This window comes from Lutzomyia longipalpis, chromosome 1, assembly GCF_024334085.1.
Source record: "Lutzomyia longipalpis isolate SR_M1_2022 chromosome 1, ASM2433408v1".
Lineage (NCBI taxonomy): Eukaryota > Metazoa > Arthropoda > Insecta > Diptera > Psychodidae > Lutzomyia > Lutzomyia longipalpis.
Genome location: NC_074707.1, coordinates 37,097,691 through 37,124,648, shown reverse-complemented (window position 1 = coordinate 37,124,648; position 26,958 = coordinate 37,097,691). Strand labels below are relative to the sequence as shown.

The window sequence follows — 26,958 nt, the reverse complement described above, 5'->3', positions numbered from 1 at the left end:
TTGCAGGCAGTGAATGTGTGTGTGTGGGAAATTGTGTCGTTTGTGATTTTTCGGGAAAATTGAGTGAAAATCAGGCATTTTCTGCTGTGAAAATACACCACGATGGCGACCCAGAAGCCCGGGGAGTGGGCTAATTCACTGCTGATGCGTTTCGAGGAGCAGGTAAGGTGGAAATGGGGCAAATAAGCTCCCTTTGGGGCTCACCCAGAAAAAATCAATAATTTTGGCCCGTGTGAAAAATCCACAATTCTCCCTCAAATTCGTGAATTTAAGGACTTTGTAGTGAATATTCGTTCACGTGACACGCAGGGAATGCATAAAGTGCGTGAAAAGTGTCGAAATATGCGGGAAAAAGGGGAGAGTTCTGTGTGTGTGCGAGCGAGATGGAGCATTGTTTTGATTTTTTTCATCTGGGGAGGGGCATTTATGAATGAAAGGCGCGCTGAAGCAAAAATTTTATGAATGGACGTTGTGGGAAAATTTAATTTTCCACTCTTTTGTGCCTTTCCCAGCTGCCATACCGAATGATTGGGACAAATACCAGCCAAATGGCACAGTCACGAATGACACTGGACCAGACGATGGCGTACCTCATCCCAATTTCCCGCTATCGCTTCAGTTTAGTCATCTCCGGGCTCACGAAGATGCTCCAGCGTGTGAATGACACGTTCCAGAACCCACAGAATCGGCAGGAGCACACGGAGAAGTATTGCTACGATTCCCTCATTATAATCCTCACAACTCTGGAGCGATGCCTCTCGAGTCAGACCAAAGATACCGCCCGCTACGACGAGGCGATGAACGTGAAGCTCCTCCTGCGAGAGATTTGCCAATTTATCGATGTTCAGAGTGAGAATAACCCAAATGCCACTTCGCTGAAGGCCCTGGCGTCGAAGGTACTCTTTGCACTGTCCCAGAATCACTTCAGTGCTGTGTTCAATCGTATCTCAGCGCGTCTCCAGGAGCTGAGTGCGTGCTCCGAAGAGAATCCCGATTACAGTGACATTGAGCTGATTCAGCACATTGATTTGGATGTTATTCGTCTCACAAAACTCCTCACGGAGACACTCCTCAAGTTCCGACTCTTGAAGAAGTCAGCCCACCTTATTCTCCTGAATTCCCTCGAGAAGGCCATGTGGACGTGGATTGAATTCCACCCGCATGAATTTGCCGAACTCCAGCGCAATCCCAATGATGAGCTGTCCAAGTGCTGTGAGCAACTTTTTGACATTCTCGACTTGTATGCGGAGAACAAGAAGAGTCGCTCAGCTGTGTGGCCACTGCAGATTCTCCTCCTTATTCTCTGCCCCAAAGTCCTCGAGGAGATTGTCAATGCCGATTCGGGGGCTCCGTGTTCGGTGTGTCACCTCAAGAAGAGGCATTTCGTTGAGGGAATCAAGAAGGGTCTGGGCTCCCATGCATCGTCAAAGCAACTCACTGAATCTGCAGCTATTGCCTGCGTGAAACTCTGCAAAGCATCCACATACATCAACATTGCAGACTCCAATAATGTGATCTTTCAGCTCGTTCAGAGCGTCATCAACGATCTCAAGGTGAAAGATTTTCCGGCGGAAGATTTCTCTGGACGTTCTGACTCATTTTTCTTCCTTTGCAGGCTTTACTCTTCAACCCATCGAAACCATTTTTACGCGGACAGGGCTACAGTTTTCAGGATATCGACCTCATGATTGACTGCTGGGTCTCCTGTTTCCGCATTAAACCGCACAACAACGAAGCACTGAAGGTGTGTCTCAGTCTCTCATCGCATTCTGCCTATCATTTTGTCATCATCAGCTCTCTCCTCAAGTAAGAAATCTCTCTCTTTTCCTTAATTTTTTTTGTATTTGTTTGTAGGAATTTTTAAGGGGAAGGTCACTTAAATTGAATTCTATTTAATTCAGCCTTGCACTGAAGCCCCACCTTTATAACCCAGTAGAATTAGCGGAAAATGACCCCAAACTTTTAAATAATTACGGACTAGTCAAATTTTGCACCATTTGATTCATAAAAATATAAGAAATTTTTTAATATTTACGTGCATGCTCTAAAACGTATGCTCATTTCAGAAAATGCGTTTGAAAAATTTTTCATACATTTTTTCATAGAAGGCATCGAAGCCATTGAACGAACATGCGACGTCGTAAATTTCTAATTAATTCAGCAAATGAAATATAAATGAATAAGAAGAAGAATTTGCGGCTCTCTGATTGGCTGATAAAATCATTCAGAGCGTTCTTATTGGCTAATTTGTCCTTTACGTCAAAACCGGGTGTGGGCTCGATGCAAAGTTAAGTTAAACGTGTAATATTGTCAAATCTTTTTAAAGGAAAATCCCATTTAGTTTAGAAAATAAAAAAACACATATTTCGTGATCTCTGAACCCTTTCATGGCCGCGATCAATCTAGCGAGTTGATTGAACTAAATAAATTTTTTTTGGGTTCCTTTGAGGTCAAATAAGACATTTTGTGAGTCATTGGGGATGTCCTTTTACGGTCATAAAATGATCAGGGATTGTAAAAACATAGTCTTGTACTAATTTAGACTCCAATATTTTCAAAATTGAGCCTTTGAATCAGCGTATGACCCAATGGATCTGAAAGGGTTAAATCGAAGCTCTTCCACATCCTATTTAATCCAGTCTTGCACTGAAGCCCAACCTTTAGGAATATCTATAATTAATTCAGTACCTAAATGAAAGATAAATGAATAAGAAGAAGAATTTGCGGCTCTCTGATTGGCTGATAAAATCATTCAGAGCGTTCTTATTGGCTAATTTGTCTTTTGCGTCACACCCGGGTGTGGGCTCGATGCAAAGTTAATTTAAACCCCAATTTCTTAATCTCTTAACCAAAAACTCATGAAAATTAATCAAAACAAAACAAATTTGTTCATTTAAAGAATCGTTACTCAGCCCCGCCTTCCGTGGTGGCCACAAATTGACTTGGTCTACGCACGATCGGGTGAGCTACGGGCTCTCTTTACGGATACACTCAATAAAGCCACACAGGGGTACATTGCACACACCCCCCTGCGAATGATCACGTCGCTTACGCTGAAATCCAAAGACGCACAGAGTAGATTAACCCGCCCCGAAGAGGGTCCAGCGCACAAAGCTCTTCTCCTTCTCCTTGTACGTCTCATCCATGCTGACCCGATGCTGCTGCTGAATAGCCTCGGGAAGGCTGGGCATGAGGTGCAGAGTAGCACGTTGGAGCTCATCAATGGCCTCGTGAGTCTCGTGCACCAACCAACGATGCCCGATGTGGCACAAGAAGCCATGGAGGCACTCCTGGCGCTCCATTCTCCGGATAAAATTGAAGTTTGGAACCCCGAAGCGCCCATTAATACCTTCTGGGATGTCAGTTCGCAAGTTCTCTTCTCAATCTCACAGAAGCTGATCCAACATCAAATTGCCAACTATGCGGACGTGCTGAAATGGATGCGAGAGATCCTAATCTGTCGAAATACCTTCCTGCAGCGGCACAAGGACTATGCAAATGTTGGCAGTCAAATTGCCATTTGCAAGCATGCAAATATAAAGCTCGAAGTTGTCTTCTTCACGTACTTGTGGTCAGTGGACTTGGACTCAATTATCACATCCCTGTCGTGCTTTGGGCTACTCTGTGAGGAAGCGGAGATTCGTTCGGGAAGCGATGAGCTCACTGTGACGACTATTCTGCCAAATTATCACCTCTTCCAGGAACTAACTGTGGCCTCGAGTGCTCTCACCACATCCGGCACAGAGTCCAAGTTTTGCTTCTTTGACCACACACAGGGACGCGTGGCGCTGCAAAAGCACATCTTCTGTCTCCTCCGGAAGATTGAGCACTGCGCCAATGGGGTTCAGCCTGCGTGGGAGGAGACCTACCGTTGTTGGGAGGCACAGAGTAAGCTCCTGCAGACATATCCAAAAGGCAAGACGGAAGATGGGCAGGCGGAGATGTTTCACAGAGGAATGGGAAAGCGCAGGGCGAGTCATCAGAGTACGGAGCATGATCTCGATGAGCAAATCACAGAGTGGGCCAACATGACCTGGGTGAGTAACATTCAAAAGATTTTAAAGAGATTAAAAAAATTTCCAATAATTTCTTTTTTCAAATTATTAAATAAAACAATAAATTAATTATTTTCAAAGGGAAAAAAATAGCTTTGAACTCATATTTTAGCCCTTTTGTTTTTAGCCAGGTGCGTAGCCAGAGACCTATTGAATGGGGTGTTTAGACGAATAGATCAGATTAGAATAAACGTCTTGAAAATTGAAAGATTTATGAAAAACAGGATAAAGATTTAAGATAAGTGAGTGAAGAAATGTCAAAGTTAGAAAAGAAACGTTAACAGTTGAAAAAAGAAATATCAAAAATTTAGAATAGAGCCGTCAAACGTTAGAATTTAATCGTCAAACAGTGAAAAAGAAACGTTTCTTGTTTGATAAAATATTAAACGTTGGAGAAAATGTTAAACTTTAGAAAATAATTTGTCAAATATTAGAAAAGAAATGTCAAAAATTGAAAAGGAAATGTCAAACATAACAAAAACATTGGAGTTTCTAAAAGAAACATTAAATCATTATTAACTCAAATCAGTTTTTATCTACAGTTTTTGACAATTTGTTTATGAAATTCTAACGTTTGACGTTAAAATTTGACATTTATAACGTTTGTCGTTTCAATTTATCGTTTAACGTTTTTTTTTTTTGATAAAGTTCAATGTTTCATTTGTTATGTTTGACGTTTATTTTCATATTTTTGACATTTCTTTTCTAATGTTTAATTTTCTAAAGTTTAACATTTTCTCCGATGTTTTATATTTTTTCTAACATTAAACATTAAGAAAAGTCTAATGTTTGACCATTAAATTCTAACGTTTGACGTTCCTTTTCTAACTTCATATAATTTCTTTTTTTCAACTGTTAATGTTTTCTTTTCTAACTTTGACATTTCTTTACTAACGTAGAACATTTTTCTTTTCAATAGTCGATACTTTCTCACATTCTGCTTTACTTAATTGCATTTTTAACTTTGACATTTCATTCTAACGATTGACGTTCCGTTTTCTATTTCTATTTAATTTTTTAACGTTTGACGATTTTTTAACATCTGAAAAATCAGTTTTTCCTCTAATTTTAAGCCTGTATCAATAATTAATTTCATTTGACTTTCTTGATTTGTTTTTCTTTCTTTTTATAAAGAACATGAATTGTCCCATCTTTAAGAGGTCATGGGTATACCCAAAATCCCTCCCTGGCTACGCCCCCTGTCTTTTGTTCTTTCTTTTTATTTTTTTCCCTGAAAATCCTCTTCACATCTGCTTTAGTATAGAATCCTTCCGGAAATATCGTCTCAATGATAGAAATTAAATCATTCCGTCTCTTTGGCTACAAATCAATAAATTAACGCTCCGTATGTGTGTGAATTACCTCTCAATTTCCCTCCACTTCTGACCATTGATGCGCTTATTTCATTGTTGGAGTTTCATTAATGAATGAATCAAATGTAGCGTCGAACGGGGGTGGTGTGAGAACATTTCCACTCCTTTATTTTCTTCTATGCTTCATTGAGAGGGAATTTTCATTGAAAAGTCCTTTTGATGACTTTTTCCTTTTTGTTGGAATGGGCAAATAGTTCCTCCTGACCATTGGTGGGGTCTGCCTCAAATCGACGGCTCAGAATCAGCTGGAGAATAATAATGTGAAGTTGTCGCGAATAAATAAAACATCGCAGACAAATTGCTCAATGACCTCTCTTGCGCACTCCACGTCATCCCTGTCGAGTTCCACGAGCTCCGGAAGGGGTTCCCTGCATCCCAGTACTCAGCCATCAACGTCTGCAGCGGCAAATTCAAAGGATGAGCAGAAGAAGGAGCATGAGAAGAGTGAGAAGTCAACGCAGGAGAATCTCTTTTGTCCTGTGACGCAATTCATTGGGCAATTGCTGCGTCTGCTGGTGTGTAATAATGAGAAGTTTGGGCAGCAGATACAGAAGCACGTGAAGGAGTTGATTGGGCAGCAGATGACACCGCAGCTGTATCCGATTCTCTTCGAGCAGATTCGATCAATTGTGGAGAAGTTCTTCGATCAGCAGGGCCAGGTGATTGTGACGGATATTAATACGCAATTCATTGAGCACAGCATCTACATCATGAAGAGTATCCTGGATGGGAAGAAGGAGAAGGATCAGAATGATCAGCCATCGCCCAATGAGCACCTCTGTGTGACGAGTATTGAGGGGATGATGTTGGGTATTGTGCGGTATGTCCGGCACTTGGATATGACAGTTCATGCCATTCACATCAAGACAAAACTCTGCCAGCTGGTGGAGGTGATGATGAAGCGGCGGGATGATTTGGCTTTCCGGCAGGAGATGAAGTTCCGGAATAAGCTTGTTGAGTACCTGACGGACTGGGTGATGGGCACATCGCATCAGATTGCTCCTCCCAGTTCGGGAGATGTTACGATAATTACACGAGATCTCGATCAGGCGTGCATGGAAGCCGTGGCAGCTCTCCTGCGGGGACTTCCGCTGCAACCTGAGGAGTCTGATCGGGGGGATCTCATGGATGCCAAGAGTGCGCTCTTCCTCAAGTATTTCACGCTCTTTATGAATTTGTTGAGTGATTGTGTGGACACAGTTGAGGGGGAGAAAGATCCAACGAATCCACCACTTCCACCACGTCCCCGGATGGCAGCAGGGAAGCTTCGTACCCTGCGGAATGCAACAATTCAAGCCATGTCGAATCTCCTGAGTGCCAATATTGATTCCGGGCTCATGCACTCCATTGATTTGGGCTACAATCCGGATTTGCAGACCCGGGCGGCTTTTATGGAAGTTCTAACGCAGATCCTGCAGCAGGGCACGGAATTCGATACATTGGCTGAGACTGTGCTGGCAGATCGATTTGAACAGCTCGTACAGCTGGTTACAATGATAAGTGACAAAGGGGAGCTCCCAATTGCCATGGCTCTGGCCAATGTGGTAACAACGCTGCAAATGGATGAGCTGGCGAGAGTTCTCGTGACGCTCTTTGATGCCAAACATCTCCTCTCGCCATTGCTGTGGAATATGTTCTACCGGGAAGTTGAGGTGTCCGATTGCATGCAGACGCTCTTCCGGGGGAATTCCCTTGGAAGCAAAATCATGGCTTTTTGCTTCAAGGTGAGGAAGATTATTCCGGAAGCTTCTAATCAGAAGATTTTCTTAATAATTTCCTCTGTTTCTCTAGATCTACGGTTCAAGCTACCTTCAGAGTCTCCTGGAGCCACTGATAAGGCCCCTCCTGGAGGAACACACGGCAAGTTTTGAAGTAGATCCAGCCAGGCTAGAGCCCAATGAGGACATTGAGCAAAATCGGAAGAATCTCACAATTCTCACGCAGAAAGTATTCGATGCAATAATCAATTCAGCGGAGAGATTCCCACCGCAGCTGAGGTCCATGTGTCACTGCCTGTATCAGGTGTTGAGTAAGAGATTCCCAAATGTTCTGCAGAATAATATTGGGGCCGTGGGGACGGTGATCTTCCTGAGATTCATCAATCCAGCCATTGTTTCGCCACAAGAGTTGGGAATTGTGGGTAAACAGGTGCCAATTTCCGTTAAACGAGGACTGATGCTGATGTCCAAGATTCTGCAGAATATCGCCAATCACGTGGAGTTCTCCAAGGAGCAGCATATGCTGTGTTTCAATGATCTTCTCAGGGCGAACTTTGAGACAGGACGAAGGTTCTTCATTCAAATTGCCTCAGATTGCGAGACAGTTGATCAGACGTCGCACAGTATGAGTTTTATCTCAGATGCGAATGTTTTGGCACTTCATCGGCTACTGTGGACGCATCAGGAGAGGATTGGGGATTACCTGTCGAGTAGTCGGGATCACAAAGCCGTGGGAAGGAGGCCATTCGATAAAATGGCAACACTTTTGGCTTATTTGGGACCTCCGGAGCACAAACCCATTGATTCTCAGTAATTACAAAGATTTCTTGTTGCTCTAGTCAGGGGAGGATTAAACAGATTTCTCTTTGCAGTTTGCTGTTTTCTTCCTACGCACGATGGAGTTCAATTGATATGTCATCGACGAATTTTGAGGAAATCATGGTGAAGCATCAAATGCACGAGAAGGAGGAATTTAAGACTCTCAAGTCAATGAATATCTTCTATCAAGCTGGAACAAATAAGGACAACCATCCTGTCTTTTACTACATCGCCAGGAGATACAAGTAAGTCCCGAAGAGAATTTCTTTTATTCCTGAAGCTTCTGGACAGGAAACTATCCAGGAACTTCCATCAATCCTTGGAAAATTAAATTATTTTTTATCATTTCTCTAATAACTTGAAGTTTTTAGACTTTTTGAATACACTTTTCTTCCCGGAAAGTGCTATAAGTGGCTGGAATTTGTGCTGGCATCTTGCCCATTACATCAGGAAGTTTCTAAAGGATCTTAGGAACATCCTTTCCAACACCCGGCTGATCCTTGATTTAATTTTTTGACAGAAATCTGTCCATTCAGATTTTGATCCCTAAATGAAATCAAGGATCAGCCTTGTGTTGAAAGGAGGTTCCTAATATCCTTTAGAAACTTCCTGATGCAATGGGCAGGATCACTGCACAAATTCCAGCCACTTATAGCACTTTCCGGGAAGAAAAGTGTATTCAAAGAGTGTAAAAACTTCAAATTGCTCATTTTTCTCTAAGCTAGAGAAGATCTTCTCTATCGTGACGAATAAATAAGAAAAAATATAATTTACGGACGTTTTATCTTCCAGGATTGGGGAGACAAATGGAGATCTCCTAATTTATCATGTAATCCTCACATTGAAGCCCTTCTGCCACTCCGCCTTTGACGTGGTGATTGATTTTACGCACACCTGTTCGGATAATCGTTTCCGCACGGAATTCCTCCAGAAGTGGTTTTATGTCCTTCCGGAGGTGGCCTATGAGAATGTCGTGCGCGTTTACATTTACAACTGCAATTCCTGGGTGCGGGAATATACGAAATTCCACGATAGGATCCTCGCGCCACTGAAGGGGAATAAGAAGCTCTACTTCCTGGATTCTCCGCAAAAATTAGCCGAGTACATTGACATTGATCATCAGAAACTGCCCGGGGCGACGTTGTCACTCGATGAGGATCTCAAAGTGTTCAACAATGCCCTCAAATTGAGTCACAAAGACACCAAAGTCGCCATCAAGGTGGGTCCAACGGCCCTACAGATCACCTCGGCGGAAAAGACGAAGGTCTTGGCGCATTCAGTGCTCCTCAATGATGTGTACTATGCGTCGGAAATTGAGGAAGTTTGCCTCGTGGATGATAATCAATTCACCCTGTCCATTGCCAATGAGAGTGGGCAGTTGAGCTTCATTCACAATGACTGCGATAACATCGTGCAGGCCATCATTCACATACGCAATCGCTGGGAACTGAGTCAGCCGGATTCGGTGACGGTTCATCAGAAAATTCGCCCCAAAGACGTTCCCGGAACACTCCTCAATATGGCACTACTGAATCTCGGGTCATCCGATCCTAATCTCCGGACAGCGGCCTACAATCAGCTTTGCGCCCTCACGGCAACATTTGACCTGAAGATCGAAGGGCAACTCCTAGAAACTCAAGGGTTGTGCATTCCCTCAAACAATACGATCTTCATCAAGTCCGTGAGTGAGAAGTTGGCCAACAATGAACCCCATCTCACGCTGGAATTCCTCGAGGAGTGCATCCAAGGTTTCCAGAGGAGTACAATTGAGTTGAAGCATCTCTGCTTGGAGTACATGACGCCGTGGTTGAAGAATCTCGTGCGCTTCTGCAAGGCATCCGATGAATCGAAAAAGCAGAAAGTTTCCCAAATCCTCGAGAAGCTAATTAATCTCACCATTGAGCAGAAGGAGATGTATCCGTCGATTCAGGCCAAGATTTGGGGATCCATCGGGCAGATTCCGGAGCTCATTGACATGGTTTTGGATAATTTTATTCACAAATCCGTGAGTTCTGGGCTGGGATCACCTCAAGTGGAGATAATGGCGGACACAGCGGTCGCCTTGGCTTCTGCTAATGTCCAATTGGTGGCTAAGAAAGTCATCGGGAGGCTCTGTCGGGTGAGTTTGAAATTCTTTCTCTATTTTTTGTGTTTTAATCAGAGTTGAATATTATAGACGAGGTAAATTGTCGCTTCGCTCCAATTTACCTCGCCCCGCTTCGCGGGGATTTGTTGCGCTTCGCGCAAATTTTATATAGAGAAAATAATTGAGATGAAAAAAGTCCAATAGAAAATGTATTCGTTGGTAACAATCGCCTGGTATCAGTAGTCTCTGTACCAAATTTCATCACGATCGGACCAACGGTGTAGAAATGCATAGCTGAACAGGAACGAAATTTTAGAGAGACCTTTCTTTATTATGTAGATGGGCCACACAAAAACCTCCAACAGATATTTCAAAGGGAAAAAGTGAATTTCACACAACATTTATGGCGCCAGATTCAAAAAGTAGCCAAAAAAACATGAATTTTATATGGGGGCTATATGAAGGGGGGCTCTGGGGGGAAAATGAATGTCGTTGGTAAAAACCGCCTGGTATCAGGAGTCTCTGTACCAAATTTCATCACGATCGGACCAACGGTGTAGAAATGCATAGCTGAACAGGAACGAAATTTTAGAGAGACCTTTCTTTATTATGTAGAAGATGGGCCACACAAAAACCTCCAACAGATATTTCAAAGGGAAAAAGTGAATTTCACACAACATTTATGGCGCCAGATTCAAAAAGTAGCCAAAAAAACATGAATTTTATATGGGGGCTATGTGAAGGGGGGCTCTGGGGGGAAAATGAATGTCGTTGGTAAAAACCGCCTGGTATCAGGAGTCTCTGTACCAAATTTCATCACGATCGGACCAACGGTGTAGAAATGCATAGCTGAACAGGAACGAAATTTTAGAGAGACCTTTCTTTATTATGTAGATGGGCCACACAAAAACCTCCAACAGATATTTCAAAGGGAAAAAGTGAATTTCACACAACATTTATGGCGCCAGATTCAAAAAGTAGTCAAAAAAGCATGAATTTTATATGGGGGCTATATGAAGGGGGGCTCTGGGGGGAAAATGAATGTCGTTGGTAAAAACCGCCTGGTATCAGGAGTCTCTGTACCAAATTTCATCACGATCGGACCAACGGTGTAGAAATGCATAGCTGAACAGGAACGAAATTTTAGAGAGACCTTTCTTTATTATGTAGAAGATGGGCCACACAAAAACCTCCAACAGATATTTCAAAGGGAAAAAGTGAATTTCACACAACATTTATGGCGCCAGATTCAAAAAGTAGCCAAAAAAACATGAATTTTATATGGGGGCTATGTGAAGGGGGGCTCTGGGGGGAAAATGAATGTCGTTGGTAAAAACCGCCTGGTATCAGGAGTCTCTGTACCAAATTTCATCACGATCGGACCAACGGTGTAGAAATGCATAGCTGAACAGGAACGAAATTTTAGAGAGACCTTTCTTTATTATGTAGATGGGCCACACAAAAACCTCCAACAGATATTTCAAAGGGAAAAAGTGAATTTCACACAACATTTATGGCGCCAGATTCAAAAAGTAGTCAAAAAAGCATGAATTTTATATGGGGGCTATGTGAAGGGGGGCTCTGGGGGGAAAATGAATGTCGTTGGTAAAAACCGCCTGGTATCAGGAGTCTCTGTACCAAATTTCATCACGATCGGACCAACGGTGTAGAAATGCATAGCTGAACAGGAACGAAATTTTAGAGAGACCTTTCTTTATTATGTAGATGGGCCACACAAAAACCTCCAACAGATATTTCAAAGGGAAAAAGTGAATTTCACACAACATTTATGGCGCCAGATTCAAAAAGTAGCCAAAAAAACATGAATTTTATATGGGGGCTATGTGAAGGGGGGCTCTGGGGGGAAAATGAATGTCGTTGGTAAAAACCGCCTGGTATCAGGAGTCTCTGTACCAAATTTCATCACGATCGGACCAACGGTGTAGAAATGCATAGCTGAACAGGAACGAAATTTTAGAGAGACCTTTCTTTATTATGTAGATGGGCCACACAAAAACCTCCAACAGATATTTCAAAGGGAAAAAGTGAATTTCACACAACATTTATGGCGCCAGATTCAAAAAGTAGCCAAAAAAACATGAATTTTATATGGGGGCTATGTGAAGGGGGGCTCTGGGGGGAAAATGAATGTCGTTGGTAAAAACCGCCTGGTATCAGGAGTCTCTGTACCAAATTTCATCACGATCGGACCAACGGTGTAGAAATGCATAGCTGAACAGGAACGAAATTTTAGAGAGACCTTTCTTTATTATGTAGATGGGCCACACAAAAACCTCCAACAGATATTTCAAAGGGAAAAAGTGAATTTCACACAACATTTATGGCGCCAGATTCAAAAAGTAGCCAAAAAAACATGAATTTTATATGGGGGCTATGTGAAGGGGGGCTCTGGGGGGAAAATGAATGTCGTTGGTAAAAACCGCCTGGTATCAGGAGTCTCTGTACCAAATTTCATCACGATCGGACCAACGGTGTAGAAATGCATAGCTGAACAGGAACGAAATTTTAGAGAGACCTTTCTTTATTATGTAGATGGGCCACACAAAAACCTCCAACAGATATTTCAAAGGGAAAAAGTGAATTTCACACAACATTTATGGCGCCAGATTCAAAAAGTAGCCAAAAAAACATGAATTTTATATGGGGGCTATGTGAAGGGGGGCTCTGGGGGGAAAATGAATGTCGTTGGTAAAAACCGCCTGGTATCAGGAGTCTCTGTACCAAATTTCATCACGATCGGACCAACGGTGTAGAAATGCATAGCTGAACAGGAACGAAATTTTAGAGAGACCTTTCTTTATTATGTAGATGGGCCACACAAAAACCTCCAACAGATATTTCAAAGGGAAAAAGTGAATTTCACACAACATTTATGGCGCCAGATTCAAAAAGTAGCCAAAAAAACATGAATTTTATATGGGGGCTATATGAAGGGGGGCTCTGGGGGGAAAATGAATGTCGTTGGTAAAAACCGCCTGGTATCAGGAGTCTCTGTACCAAATTTCATCACGATCGGACCAACGGTGTAGAAATGCATAGCTGAACAGGAACGAAATTTTAGAGAGACCTTTCTTTATTATGTAGATGGGCCACACAAAAACCTCCAACAGATATTTCAAAGGGAAAAAGTGAATTTCACACAACATTTATGGCGCCAGATTCAAAAAGTAGCCAAAAAAACATGAATTTTATATGGGGGCTATGTGAAGGGGGGCTCTGGGGGGAAAATGAATGTCGTTGGTAAAAACCGCCTGGTATCAGGAGTCTCTGTACCAAATTTCATCACGATCGGACCAACGGTGTAGAAATGCATAGCTGAACAGGAACGAAATTTTAGAGAGACCTTTCTTTATTATGTAGATGGGCCACACAAAAACCTCCAACAGATATTTCAAAGGGAAAAAGTGAATTTCACACAACATTTATGGCGCCAGATTCAAAAAGTAGCCAAAAAAACATGAATTTTATATGGGGGCTATATGAAGGGGGGCTCTGGGGGGAAAATGAATGTCGTTGGTAAAAACCGCCTGGTATCAGGAGTCTCTGTACCAAATTTCATCACGATCGGACCAACGGTGTAGAAATGCATAGCTGAACAGGAACGAAATTTTAGAGAGACCTTTCTTTATTATGTAGATGGGCCACACAAAAACCTCCAACAGATATTTCAAAGGGAAAAAGTGAATTTCACACAACATTTATGGCGCCAGATTCAAAAAGTAGCCAAAAAAACATGAATTTTATATGGGGGCTATGTGAAGGGGGGCTCTGGGGGGAAAATGAATGTCGTTGGTAAAAACCGCCTGGTATCAGGAGTCTCTGTACCAAATTTCATCACGATCGGACCAACGGTGTAGAAATGCATAGCTGAACAGGAACGAAATTTTAGAGAGACCTTTCTTTATTATGTAGATGGGCCACACAAAAACCTCCAACAGATATTTCAAAGGGAAAAAGTGAATTTCACACAACATTTATGGCGCCAGATTCAAAAAGTAGCCAAAAAAACATGAATTTTATATGGGGGCTATATGAAGGGGGGCTCTGGGGGGAAAATGAATGTCGTTGGTAAAAACCGCCTGGTATCAGGAGTCTCTGTACCAAATTTCATCACGATCGGACCAACGGTGTAGAAATGCATAGCTGAACAGGAACGAAATTTTAGAGAGACCTTTCTTTATTATGTAGAAGATGGGCCACACAAAAACCTCCAACAGATATTTCAAAGGGAAAAAGTGAATTTCACACAACATTTATGGCGCCAGATTCAAAAAGTAGCCAAAAAAACATGAATTTTATATGGGGGCTATGTGAAGGGGGGCTCTGGGGGGAAAATGAATGTCGTTGGTAAAAACCGCCTGGTATCAGGAGTCTCTGTACCAAATTTCATCACGATCGGACCAACGGTGTAGAAATGCATAGCTGAACAGGAACGAAATTTTAGAGAGACCTTTCTTTATTATGTAGATGGGCCACACAAAAACCTCCAACAGATATTTCAAAGGGAAAAAGTGAATTTCACACAACATTTATGGCGCCAGATTCAAAAAGTAGCCAAAAAAACATGAATTTTATATGGGGGCTATGTGAAGGGGGGCTCTGGGGGGAAAATGAATGTCGTTGGTAAAAACCGCCTGGTATCAGGAGTCTCTGTACCAAATTTCATCACGATCGGACCAACGGTGTAGAAATGCATAGCTGAACAGGAACGAAATTTTAGAGAGACCTTTCTTTATTATGTAGATGGGCCACACAAAAACCTCCAACAGATATTTCAAAGGGAAAAAGTGAATTTCACACAACATTTATGGCGCCAGATTCAAAAAGTAGCCAAAAAAACATGAATTTTATATGGGGGCTATGTGAAGGGGGGCTCTGGGGGGAAAATGAATGTCGTTGGTAAAAACCGCCTGGTATCAGGAGTCTCTGTACCAAATTTCATCACGATCGGACCAACGGTGTAGAAATGCATAGCTGAACAGGAACGAAATTTTAGAGAGACCTTTCTTTATTATGTAGATGGGCCACACAAAAACCTCCAACAGATATTTCAAAGGGAAAAAGTGAATTTCACACAACATTTATGGCGCCAGATTCAAAAAGTAGCCAAAAAAACATGAATTTTATATGGGGGCTATATGAAGGGGGGCTCTGGGGGGAAAATGAATGTCGTTGGTAAAAACCGCCTGGTATCAGGAGTCTCTGTACCAAATTTCATCACGATCGGACCAACGGTGTAGAAATGCATAGCTGAACAGGAACGAAATTTTAGAGAGACCTTTCTTTATTATGTAGATGGGCCACACAAAAACCTCCAACAGATATTTCAAAGGGAAAAAGTGAATTTCACACAACATTTATGGCGCCAGATTCAAAAAGTAGCCAAAAAAACATGAATTTTATATGGGGGCTATATGAAGGGGGGCTCTGGGGGGAAAATGAATGTCGTTGGTAAAAACCGCCTGGTATCAGGAGTCTCTGTACCAAATTTCATCACGATCGGACCAACGGTGTAGAAATGCATAGCTGAACAGGAACGAAATTTTAGAGAGACCTTTCTTTATTATGTAGATGGGCCACACAAAAACCTCCAACAGATATTTCAAAGGGAAAAAGTGAATTTCACACAACATTTATGGCGCCAGATTCAAAAAGTAGTCAAAAAAGCATGAATTTTATATGGGGGCTATGTGAAGGGGGGCTCTGGGGGGAAAATGAATGTCGTTGGTAAAAACCGCCTGGTATCAGGAGTCTCTGTACCAAATTTCATCACGATCGGACCAACGGTGTAGAAATGCATAGCTGAACAGACACCATATTTTAGAGAGACCTTTCTTTATTATATAGATTAAATTATTTTGGATTAAATTTTTCTTTAAAATATTTTTTTGATTTTTGTTCATAAATCTTGATTTTTTTTATTGATTTCTTATTTGAATTGAATGATGTTGAAAGAAAAATTAAGTCAATTAAAACAAGAAATTCCTGCAACAGCGACGTTTTGATTCATAAACAAGAGGTTCTTATCTGCCGAATATTTTGACTGTTTTGGCGAATAATCTGAAAATTATGGAGAATAATCACAATATTTCCAAAGATCTGAATATTCTAATTTTCAGCTAAAGTTTAGTACTTCTTTGGCTTGAATTTACTACTTGATCTGTTTACATTTAGTACTTTTTAAGCTTAAAAGTACTTATTCGCCTTAAATTTAGTAAGTACTTTTTCCGATTGAATTTAGATCTTTTTCATTTAGAATTTAGTATGTTTTCGACTTGAATTTAGTACTTTTAATTATATTAAAGTTTTACTTAAATTTATTACATAGTCTAAGTAATAAATTCAAGCCAAAAAAGTACTAAAAACAGTTAAATTCTAGTCAAAAACATAGTAAATGCTAGCTGAAAAAGTTAACTGAATACAATGGGAAAAGTAATAAATTTAGCAAATAAAGTACTACATTGAATTTCACTTCTTTGGCTAGAATTTAGTAACTACTCTTTAGGCTTTTGCTCCTCAGTCTCTACCAATTTAAGACAAAAAAACAGAAATGTTCATCTGCTGAATATTTTAAATTCTTTGGCGGATCATCCGAATAATCCGAATATTTTCATTCAAATAAACACCCCTGGTTCATAAATAAAATTCCTTATAGAAAAAATTTATAATTTTAAACATTTTTAAAGTATAAAAATTAATTTTTGGGATCGTTTTTCCCAACAAAATGCCAGGTAATGGACAAAACGTGTCACTCCCCGACTCAATTCCTGGAGCAACATGTAATTTTTGACGACATCGCCATCCTAGCGAGGTATTTGTTGATGTTGTCATTCAATAACTGCCTGGATGTGGCACGGCATCTGCCCTACCTATTCCACACTGTAACATTCTTGGTGAGTTTCGTATTTTGCGCAATTCGTGTGTTGTTTTGTGGGTAGATTTGTTGAAATTCTTCGTGTTTTCAGGTTTGCACGGGTTCACTGTCAATGCGTGCTTCCACTCATGGTTTGGTCATCAACATCATTCATTCCCTGTGTACATGTACAAAGCCATCATTCTCAGGTTCTGTCCAATTTCACAATTTTTTTTTTCTAGCCATTTAGGGGTTTCTTTCAGTGCTAAATGGTTTTGTTTTTGGGGGTAATCTCTTGCAGAGGAAACCCAGAGGGTTCTCAGGTTGTCTCTCGATGAATTCTCCCTGCAGAAATTCTACCTCCTTTTTGGCATTAGCAAGGTGAAGTCAGCCGCTGTTACAGCTTTCCGTTCTAGCTGTCGCCATCCCAATGATCGTTGGCTTGGAAATGAGAGAGTTTCACAAGCTCCACCGTCGGACAGGGAACGCCTAGCCCTGCCATCGCTAGAAGTCATAACTGACGCCCTGCTGGAGATAATGGAAGCCTGCATGAGGGATATTCCTGATTGCGATTGGCTCCAAACATGGACATCATTGGCGAAGAGTTTCGCCTTCTGCTACAATCCAGCTCTTCAGCCGAGAGCTCTCATTGTGTACGGGTGCATCAGTAAGAGTGTCACGGATCAGGATGTAAAGCAACTCCTGAGGATTCTCGTGAAAGCTCTGGAATCCTTTACGGATATCACATTGATTGAAGCTTTAGTTATGTGTTTAACACGCTTGCAACCACTTCTACGACCTGAATCGCCAATTCATCGAGCTCTCTTCTGGGTTGCTGTGTCTGTACTGCAGCTGGATGAAATTACCCTCTATGCTGCTGGCTTGGCTCTTCTGGAGCAAAATTTGCACACACTGAATTCGCAAAATATGTTTGAGAAACAGAGTTTAATGGATGCCATGATGGCAACGCGAGAACCGCTGGAATGGCACTTTAAGCAGCTTGATCATGCTGTGGGGCTTTCATTTAAGAGTAATTTCCATTTTGCTCTGGTTGGACATCTTCTCAAAGGGTTCCGGCATCCAACACCGACCACTGTGTCACGAACTTCTCGTGTGCTGACCATGTTGCTGGGAATTATTGCCAAACCACTGCGGAGAGATAAGTTTGAGGTGACACCAGATAGTGTGGCCTACCTCACGGCACTTGTAGCTGTGTCGGAGGAGGTGCGTTCACGTTGTCATGTCAAGCACACACTGTCACGATGGCCCGGAGAGGCCAATCCCAACGATATAAGTGATACAACGAACATATCGGCACAAAGTGTGAGTAAAAAGTGATTTTCTTCATTAAAAAATTGGAAAAATTGAATTTGAAAATTTCAAGAAATTTTCATCTTTATCTCTAATCTATAAAATTTGAATGTTCAACGTTTTATCAACTCTGATTTTAAAGCAATTTTCTCCTGATTTTGCAGATGGGAATGCCCCTGTCGCGTCGCCAGAAATCCTGGGATATCCTAGATCAGTCTGCCATTGCGTATGCACGTCAACATAAAATTCAACCGCACCAGGTAAGGCAAAATGGGTGTGAATGTAGGATTTTCTTTCTGAATGATTATACCCTCCCTCGTTAGTTTGGTGTCTTTTATGGAAAGTTTCAAGCGATGCTGTGTAGGTTTGGAAAATTTTTTATTTCACTGTAAAACTATATCCCCTCCCTCCGGCAAAGACTCCTCACTTTCAACAAGGTGTGAGGGGAGGAATGTAGAAAATTCCCTGAGATTTCTATCATCTCTCTATCTCTTAGAGAAAAAAAAAGAGAAAAGTGTTCAGTGGTCCACTGATTGTGCATCCCATCACACAAAAAAAGAACAATGTGCCGTAGAAAAAAAAACTTTCTAGTGATCGTTTGATAGTTGTTGTGATTCTAATAAATTAATTTTTTAATTTTCTTTTCTATTTTTTGTGATTTTATTTGACCTTTTAGAAGATTCTTTTCCAATTGAGAAGGTCCGAAAGAAAGCACAAAGTTGATGGTGTTTTAAAATGTTTTTTAGAGATTTAATTCTCATTGAGAAAAGTTGTTTAGAAAATATATTTGTTTTGGAATTTTATTTAAAGTTCTTTCAGTAAATAAATTTGATTAAAATCGGATCAATTGAGTGCTAAAAAAAATGTTTAAAAATCATCCAAAGTAATCAAAATTCTTTACTGGAAGAAATTGTTTATTTTTATTTAATTTAAAAATATAATTAAAGTGTTTAGCAATGGAAGCTTTGCAGCCTCCAAAAAAAATTCTTTATAAATAGAATTTCTGCAGTTCACTGTAGAATTTTTCTTTCAGTGTTTTTAGTGAATTAGAATCTAATTTTTTTGGTAAATTTTGAATGAGAAAATTGAGCGTAATTGAATGAAATAAAAAAACTGGCGTGATTGGCGTGCGTGCTGCGTGAGAGTGTTTTGTGTGCGTGCTAGAGCCAAACAAAAAAAATGTTGCCCTTTTAACCACGTTACGATTACATAGGATCCAGCAATCAAGGACAAATCATGGCGGAGCTTAGATTTGAGTCATGGTCTGACCCTGGGCAGCCAGTTAGGCCATTTACCAAATTCCAATCTAATCACAGCAAATGCAACAAGCGCAGCCACATCGCCGAACCCCATTGGCGGCGGCGTCCACTTTGGCGCCCCGTCGGCGTCCACTGCCGTGGCGCACGCCGCCGCCGCATACAGTGGCCACCGGCATGAATTTAAAAATCGTAGATCATCATCCGAACCCGTGCACAATGCCGTCATGCCAATTGGCAGTGCCGAAGACACTGCCCAGGCAGCATCCTCCAAAAATAGTAGTGACTTTATCGATTGCCTACAAAATATCTCACCGATTAAAGTAAGACCCCAAACATTGTGCTTCATAAAAACAAACACACCATCCATCCCACCCACAAATACACAAAACTCTTTAAGAAAAAAAAAACATTTTGAAAAAAAAACTTCCTCAAACACAACATTTCTCTTTTTGATCTTTCTTTTCTAACTCTTTGTCCCTCTTTCTCTATCAAAGAGACTTTTTTCAATTTTTCTTTCCTAATAAAAAAAAAGATTTTTTTAAAGAGGTTATTGCTGAAAAAAAATTCTTGCAATTGAGAAGTTCTTCAATTTATTCGCAATTTGAGGGAAAGGAAAAGTTCGTGTAATTTTAGTTATTTTTTACGTTAAATAAAAAAAGGAAATGTCAAAAAAAAAAGTTGAAAGTTCAATAAATATTATCAAAATGAGTTTTTTAATTACTTGAATTGAAATTTTCACTGTATGGATCGAAAAATAAACCCTTTAAGGACCATTGGATCATACGCTGACCCAAAGGCTAGATTTTGAAAATGTTTCATTTTGTTTATAGTTATTTTTATGAGTATTGAATCCAAATTAGTACAAGACTATGTTTTTCAATCCCTGATCATTTTATGACCGCAAAAGGATTTTCCCAAGAACTTCACAGGATAAGAAAGAACGAAAAACTAAAATTTTTGAGTTGGGATTTTTTGCCAAAAATGTCTTATTTGAACTCAAAGGAACCTATAAAAATTATTTTTAGTTCATTGATTGATCGCGGGCCTTAAAGGGTTAAACAGCCGTAATTAAAAAAAAAAAGAAAATGATACAGTCGTGTCTGCCTAGAAGGACCGTCGTCAAAAAAACTTCTCCCCGGTAAAACGGCTTCAGAATAAGGAAATTTGCCTTCAGAGTGGTAAAATTAGTATCCTGCCTTTCTAATAGTACAAATTGTCCCACTCTGGAGGCAAATTTCCTTATTCTGAAGCCGTTTTACCGCGGAAAAGTTTTTTTGACGACGGTCCTACTACGCAGACACGACTGTATTGAAAATTTTATTTCCAAGTTTAAAAGGACGAGTCCTTTTTAGGCCATATCCCTTTTTGGCGGAGTTTTTCTTTAGGTCGATCCGTTTTAGGCTAAACGTGTTAGGTCTAGTCCTGTTTAAGCCGAGCCCTTTTTAGACCGAAATCTTTTTAAGCCGATTCCTTTTAAAGCCGAGTTGTTTTATTTAGGCCAAGTCTTTTTCATACTGAATGAGCCTTTTTAGGTTTTGGAGAGTGGCCTAAAATAGACAAAGTCTTAAAAAGGTTTAGAATGTAGTAATTTCCTCCTGAATCAGTTTTGGATTTTTTTTAAAATTTGAATCAACAAGAACTAGCCGGGTAATCTTTTACTACTCTATCGTTTTTTTGCTACATGTTGCGTAATTAATATTTTATTGGTATTGAACGTGTTAATCTATACAAGAATCATTGTAATTGTTTGATAAAAAAAATTACACGAAATTTTTCAAATTCCCGTATTTTTTTGATTGGCATTTTCTAATTATTATTAATTACTTCGTCGAATTTTATCTATTTTTTTTTTCAATCTCTTCACATTTCTTTTCCTTCTTGGCGCTAAAACACAATTTTTAACGCTTCATAAATCATAAAAATAAAAGAAGTTTATGAAAAAAAAAAATATCATAAATTGTTCTTTATTCAAAATTTTTTCGAGTTTTAAGAAAAAAAAAAAGAAAATATTTGATGTTGGTGTCTTATTTTTTTATTTATTTACACATTCTTATTAACTATAATTCTGTGATTTCCAGTGTGGAAAGGAAATTCTTTATTCGTTTTTTTGACGATGTTTTCATGATCACTCTTGCAAAAAGAAAATATTACTAAAGAGAGTGATGTCTTGTTGCGCAAAAAAAAAAAACATTTTTCACCCAAAAAAATTTTCATAAATCTTCAACATTTTTCTTCTTTCTCAGACATTATTGCTGTCCTTCTTTTGACACATATAGAAATATTTTTCTTACTTTTTTTTTCTTGGGAGAACATGCTTCTGTCTGGTAAACGTTGATATCTTCTGCTGTTTATTATACCTCTACACGTAAAAAAAAAACATCTTCTTTGGCGTTTTTAGAGACACGAATTTTTTATGCAAAACCAAAAGTGATTGTGTGGTGATTGAGAGTATTGGATGATTAAAAAATAAGTTCAAAAAAAGAAATCCGGATAAATCAATTGGAATTATCATTTAAGGCACACGCCAAGCTTGAAAAAAAAAAACAAAGATCTTGCATTTAGAATTCTTCTCTGTTCGACAATAATTCTCTTTTCCTGTCTCTATAGATTGATGTTTTCATGGTTTTCATGCGATAAAAAAAATGCTCAATGAGGGATTCTCATGAAAATTGGGATGTTCTTTAAGATCCTTTTTGCTGTGTGTGTTTTTTGTATTTTTGTTTTCAAAGAAAAATCCTCGTGAAAATTATTTCTTCGAGGAAATTTTTTTTTATATAGGTTGAATGTGTTTTGTAAAATTGGAATTTAATGCAATTTATTAAAAAATAAACAACAATTTTTAAATAAAAGAAAAATGATTGAGAAAATAAATAAATAAATTGCATTAAATTGAAGAAAAAAGGTTTTCTGAAAAGTGAAAGTTTTCTAAAACAAAAATTTAGATGAAAGATTTAATGTGGTTGTTTCTGTCTCAATTAACTTGACTAATTTAGATTTTCATTTCTTTACTTTTCTTCTTATTGCCTGCCTGATGCTTACAAAAAATGTTGTACTGTCTGGATCTCATCATCCACAAAAAATTTTAAAAAAATCGTCACTAATTTTTGTTTCTTAAAAAATATATCATTCAAAATTTAATCTAAATTTAAACTTAAAAAATCGTTGGGACTCAAAATCAATCACCGTCACTATAAAATTTATGTTTAATGTTTAAATATGTGTTCTAAAATGAATTGCAAAAAAAACTCATCACTATTCTTGTGTCAAAAATTATTTATTTAAAAAAAAAATCTGCCTTAAATTGGACTGCATGATCGTTCTTGTTATTTGTTTAATATCAACAACAAAAAATTATTATTCGAAATTCTCACCGTTTTGTTTTGATTTCTCAATTGGAAATGCATTTTGCAAATTTTTTAAAATTATCTTTAAACTTTTTTTCTTTGAATAAATTGGCACTTTTTATTGCAATTTTTTTTCATAATTTTTCTTGTCATGATTGGTGATCACATAAAAAAATTCTTTTTGTTGAAAATTTTGGAATTTGAAAAATTTGGAAAATATGATTTTTTGGACTATGAAATGCATTTAGAATGCTAGAGTGTTGTTTAAAACGCAGAGATCCTTTTCTGTGCCGACAACTAAAGATGCAAATAGTTCGGCAGGAATTGATGAACATCAGGTATATCGAAACCGTTGATCCACGTAGAATTTTTTATTTTATTTAAAATTCTTTCTTTTTGTTTGTGAAGTCCTTCCCGTGCACTGTTGTTCTCACACCTCTCATAATTGTCTCAATAAAAAAAATCACTTTGACTGTGTTCCACCTCTTTCTCGGCAAAACTTTCACATCAACCCTTGATCCTCTTTTTTTGCTTTTCTTTCTTCAGAAAAAAATCACGTTTCTTCCATCATTTTCACCCCAGAAAGATTTCCTTTTTAATTTTCTTTTGGATAAAGTGATCTTTTCCCTAAACATTTGTTCTGTGTTTTCTTCCAAAAAGAAATCCTTCTCGAAAAAAAAAAATATTCGCCACATTTATTTTAATTAAACCTTCCTGCTTGTAGGTGGAGTCCTTGTGTAAGGACCAAAGGACAGAATTAATGTTCTTTGTTTTTAAATGATGTTCTGTGTGATTTTTGTAGGAGCGAGGATCACGATCATCAGTATCAAATGAATCCAATGTACTTCTCGATCCGGAAGTTTTGCCAGATCTCTCAACTCAGGCACTCGTACTCACTGTTCTCGCCACACTCGTGAAGTATTCCACGGATGAGGCTGAAACGAGGGTTCTCTATCAGTATTTGGCCGAGGGATCAGTTGTCTTTCCCAAAGTCTTTCCAGTTATGTGAGTAATTTTTTTTAAAACTTTTATTTATTTTATTTTTTTAACTAATTTTTGTGAGTTTTAATTTTTATTAAAAAAAAAATTAATAATTATAATTTTAAACAAAAATTTTAACACTCTTGAAAGTTTCTTTGGTTGATCAACAGAAGTAATCAGTGACAAGGGCAATTTAGTAGAATATTTCTGTTATTTTAACTGATTTTTTGGGCTCAAACTAAATATATAAAGCTGAAAATGTTTGTTTGTCTGTCTGTGGCACATGAACTCCTCCGAAATGGCTGGGCCGATCTTGATGAAATTTGGTAGGGGGGTAGAGGGGGTCAATACGAGTTGCAAGCGCTATATGGAATTCCGCCCTAACTCCCCTTTATAGCGCCCTCACAGAAAAATTGATTTTTTCTTATTTTCTACCTGTTGAAGGGTCAGATAACGGGTTTTTCTTATTTTAAAAATTTTTCGGGGTACCGTATTATTCATCCCCCCTACTAATATACGCCCCCCTTTCATAGCTTAAAATGGAGTTTGCTCACACGTGATTGGGGGCTCGGGTTGACTAGTTGATTCAATAAAATGATAAAAACTCCTATTTAAATAGCAAAAATGACTAAAGTTATTTGGTTAAAATAACACAATGTAATCGAGAAATTCGTTAAAGTACATTACACGAGTGCTTGAACCATTTGAATTGGTCAAAACGACCGAAGTAAGTACTTCAAATGGTTGCAGCACTCACGTAATGTGATTTAACTGAATTATTTTGTTAATTTTACTGAAGTACTTCTGTTATTTTGACCAATTCTAATGGTGGAAGATTGTGACTGATTACTTCAGTCATTTAAATAATTTTTTTTTAAGGAGTATCGTCAAAAGAGCAAAAGTTATTCAGTGTCAAGAAAAAAGTCTAATTTAAATTGTCAAAAGAGCAGAAATATTCAGTAAAATTGCGTTTTTATCAAGGTGCTTTCAACACTTAAATTGGTCAAAAAGGTTAAAGTAAAATAATTAAATTATTAGAATGATTCTGTCAAATCATGTTTCGCAAAGTATTTTTACGATTTAAATTAGTAAAAATAACTAAAATATAAAAATTAATTTTGCTGAATTAACAAGTTTTTAACGTTTTTAACAGTGAAGCAGTTTATTCATTTTTTTCGCTTTGAAACATAAAAATGAATAAACTCCTTTGATTTTTTTTCATATTGCAAATGAATAGCACCATTTTATAATTTTCTGCTATACTTGGATTATTTGACTGCAGTCTAGTAGTCCCCTTGTGACTACAGACTTTCTAATTCGAGTGGGAGGGTGGCAAAAAAAAAACATTTTTCAAAGAAAATTATGCACAAAAATGATTATTTTGCAGACATTCTCTCCTCGATCAGAAGATCAACAACGTCCTGTCAGTTTCGAGTGATCAGGTGGTCTTAATGGCCGTGCAGAGCATCATTCAGAACATGCTGGCCACTGAGGATCCATCACAGCAGCAACTTCACTTCCTCCAGAGCTGTGGCTTTGGTGGTTTGTGGCGATTTGCCGGACCTTTCACCAAGGTTCGTTCCCTTTTCAATTTATTTTGTTCTTTTTGTTAAAAAAAAAAAAGGAAAATTGGCTGATCTTTTGAAGGTATTTCAGTACACAATGATGGGAGAATCTTCGGAGCTCTTTGTGAATTGTCTGGAAGCAATGGTGGAAACTTGCTTGCCCGTTGAGGAGACTACACCGACTATCCCGCCGCCACGTCCGTACAATCTCAGCTCCAGCTTGAGCAGTTTAACGCTGGGATCACCCACGGACAAAGGTAATCGGGAGAATTTGTAGAAAAAAAGTCAGGGAAGCACAAAGGGGCTGCTCTTGTAGTGCATGGACACATCTTCAGGTGCGCCCCCATTGATGATGATGAAAATGTAATAACTTGTGGGAAGAAGAAGATGAAGTAGAAGAAGAAGAAGAAGAAGAAGACCAGGATGATGGCCAAACTCTCAGCGAATTTATCTGTGATTTATCTCCCCTCCCTCTGATGATGAGAGCGACATTACATAGTTGTGAATGTTGTGTTGTGTACATAGCACGTTGTTTAATGGTGGGGTGGAGGCATCCCCAAAGAAATCATTTGGAAATCTTGTTGTGTCCTCCTAGCATTCAATCTCAAAGCTTTCTCCTCGGAATCCCTGGATAATGATGGCTTAACTGGAAGTGTGAGCTCCCTCAGGAGGGCCTCATGCAGCAAAGTTCGTACGGCAAAGCATCCCCATGGCCTCGGCTAGAGATGTGGTGAACCGCCTTGGAGGAGGAATTTTAATCACCGAAGGGCATTGAATTTTTACTATTTTATTGAAAATTTCTACTTATCGATGTGGAATTGTTTTGGAAGCAAATTGATGTGATAATGTTACAAGGGGTTTGTTGGGGTGGAGAGGGGCGAATCTTTAATGTTTCTTATTATTTTTTAGATAAATGAGAGAATTGCGAACGTCCTTAGAAATCAGGGGAAAGAGAAAGATGCTACAAAGATTTTTTTTATTAAACAAAAAAATAAAGTTCATTTCTTCTCTTCGCGAATTATATCAACTTAAAAGAAAATATTATAAAAGAAAAAAATCTGTTTTTATTACATCGCAAAACAAAGTATAAAAAAATAGCGATAGAGTTATATTAATAATAGTAAATGTATTGTGATGATAAAAAAAGGAAGATACAAAAAAGAATCTCGTGGGAGTATTTAGGACAAAAAAAAAAGAAAGAAAAGCTTCATATACACATCAAAAAAAATTATTAAATGTGAAAATGTGGAAAATCTCTAACAATCTATATAATAAAGAAAGGATTTCGTGTCTGTTCATCTATGCATTTCTACACCGTTGGTCCGATTGTGATGAAATTTGGTACAGAGACTCCTGATGCCAGGCGGTTTTTACCAACGACATTCATTTTCCCCCCAGAGCCCCCCTTCACATAGCCCCCATATAAAATTCATGCTTTTTTGACTACTTTTTGAAATTGGCGCAGTAAAAATTTAGTTCCAAAAGCCACCACTATTTTTTGGTACATTTTGTATAAGAGAAAACGAGACAGTGCACGTCACTGATACTGTCTCCCTCCCACATTCAGTTTTTC

At 38.9% G+C, this 26,958-nt stretch overlaps 1 protein-coding gene across 7 annotated transcripts; it reads left to right on the top strand.

Annotated features, from left to right (window-relative positions):
• The first annotated feature begins 11 nt into the window (after nt 1-11).
• LOC129787106 (neurofibromin) lies at nt 12-26,683 on the top strand. 7 transcript variants are annotated; one of them, XM_055822431.1, is made up of 17 exons: nt 12-162; nt 513-1,553; nt 1,616-1,806; nt 2,900-4,037; nt 5,623-7,152; nt 7,220-7,956; nt 8,019-8,210; nt 8,758-10,084; nt 16,804-16,965; nt 17,038-17,134; nt 17,227-18,248; nt 18,401-18,496; nt 19,450-19,815; nt 23,642-23,844; nt 25,208-25,394; nt 25,477-25,642; nt 26,295-26,683. In XM_055822431.1, exons 1-17 carry the CDS (start codon nt 103-105, stop codon nt 26,300-26,302), a joined length of 8,523 nt encoding a protein of 2,840 aa, XP_055678406.1. In that variant the 5' UTR covers nt 12-102; the 3' UTR covers nt 26,303-26,683. The 7 variants fall into 7 exon arrangements, with proteins under 7 accessions (XP_055678406.1, XP_055678404.1, XP_055678405.1 ...); XM_055822429.1 differs by having other exon boundaries at nt 25,981-26,683; XM_055822430.1 differs by having other exon boundaries at nt 25,468-25,642.
• The last annotated feature ends 275 nt before the right edge of the window (nt 26,684-26,958 follow it).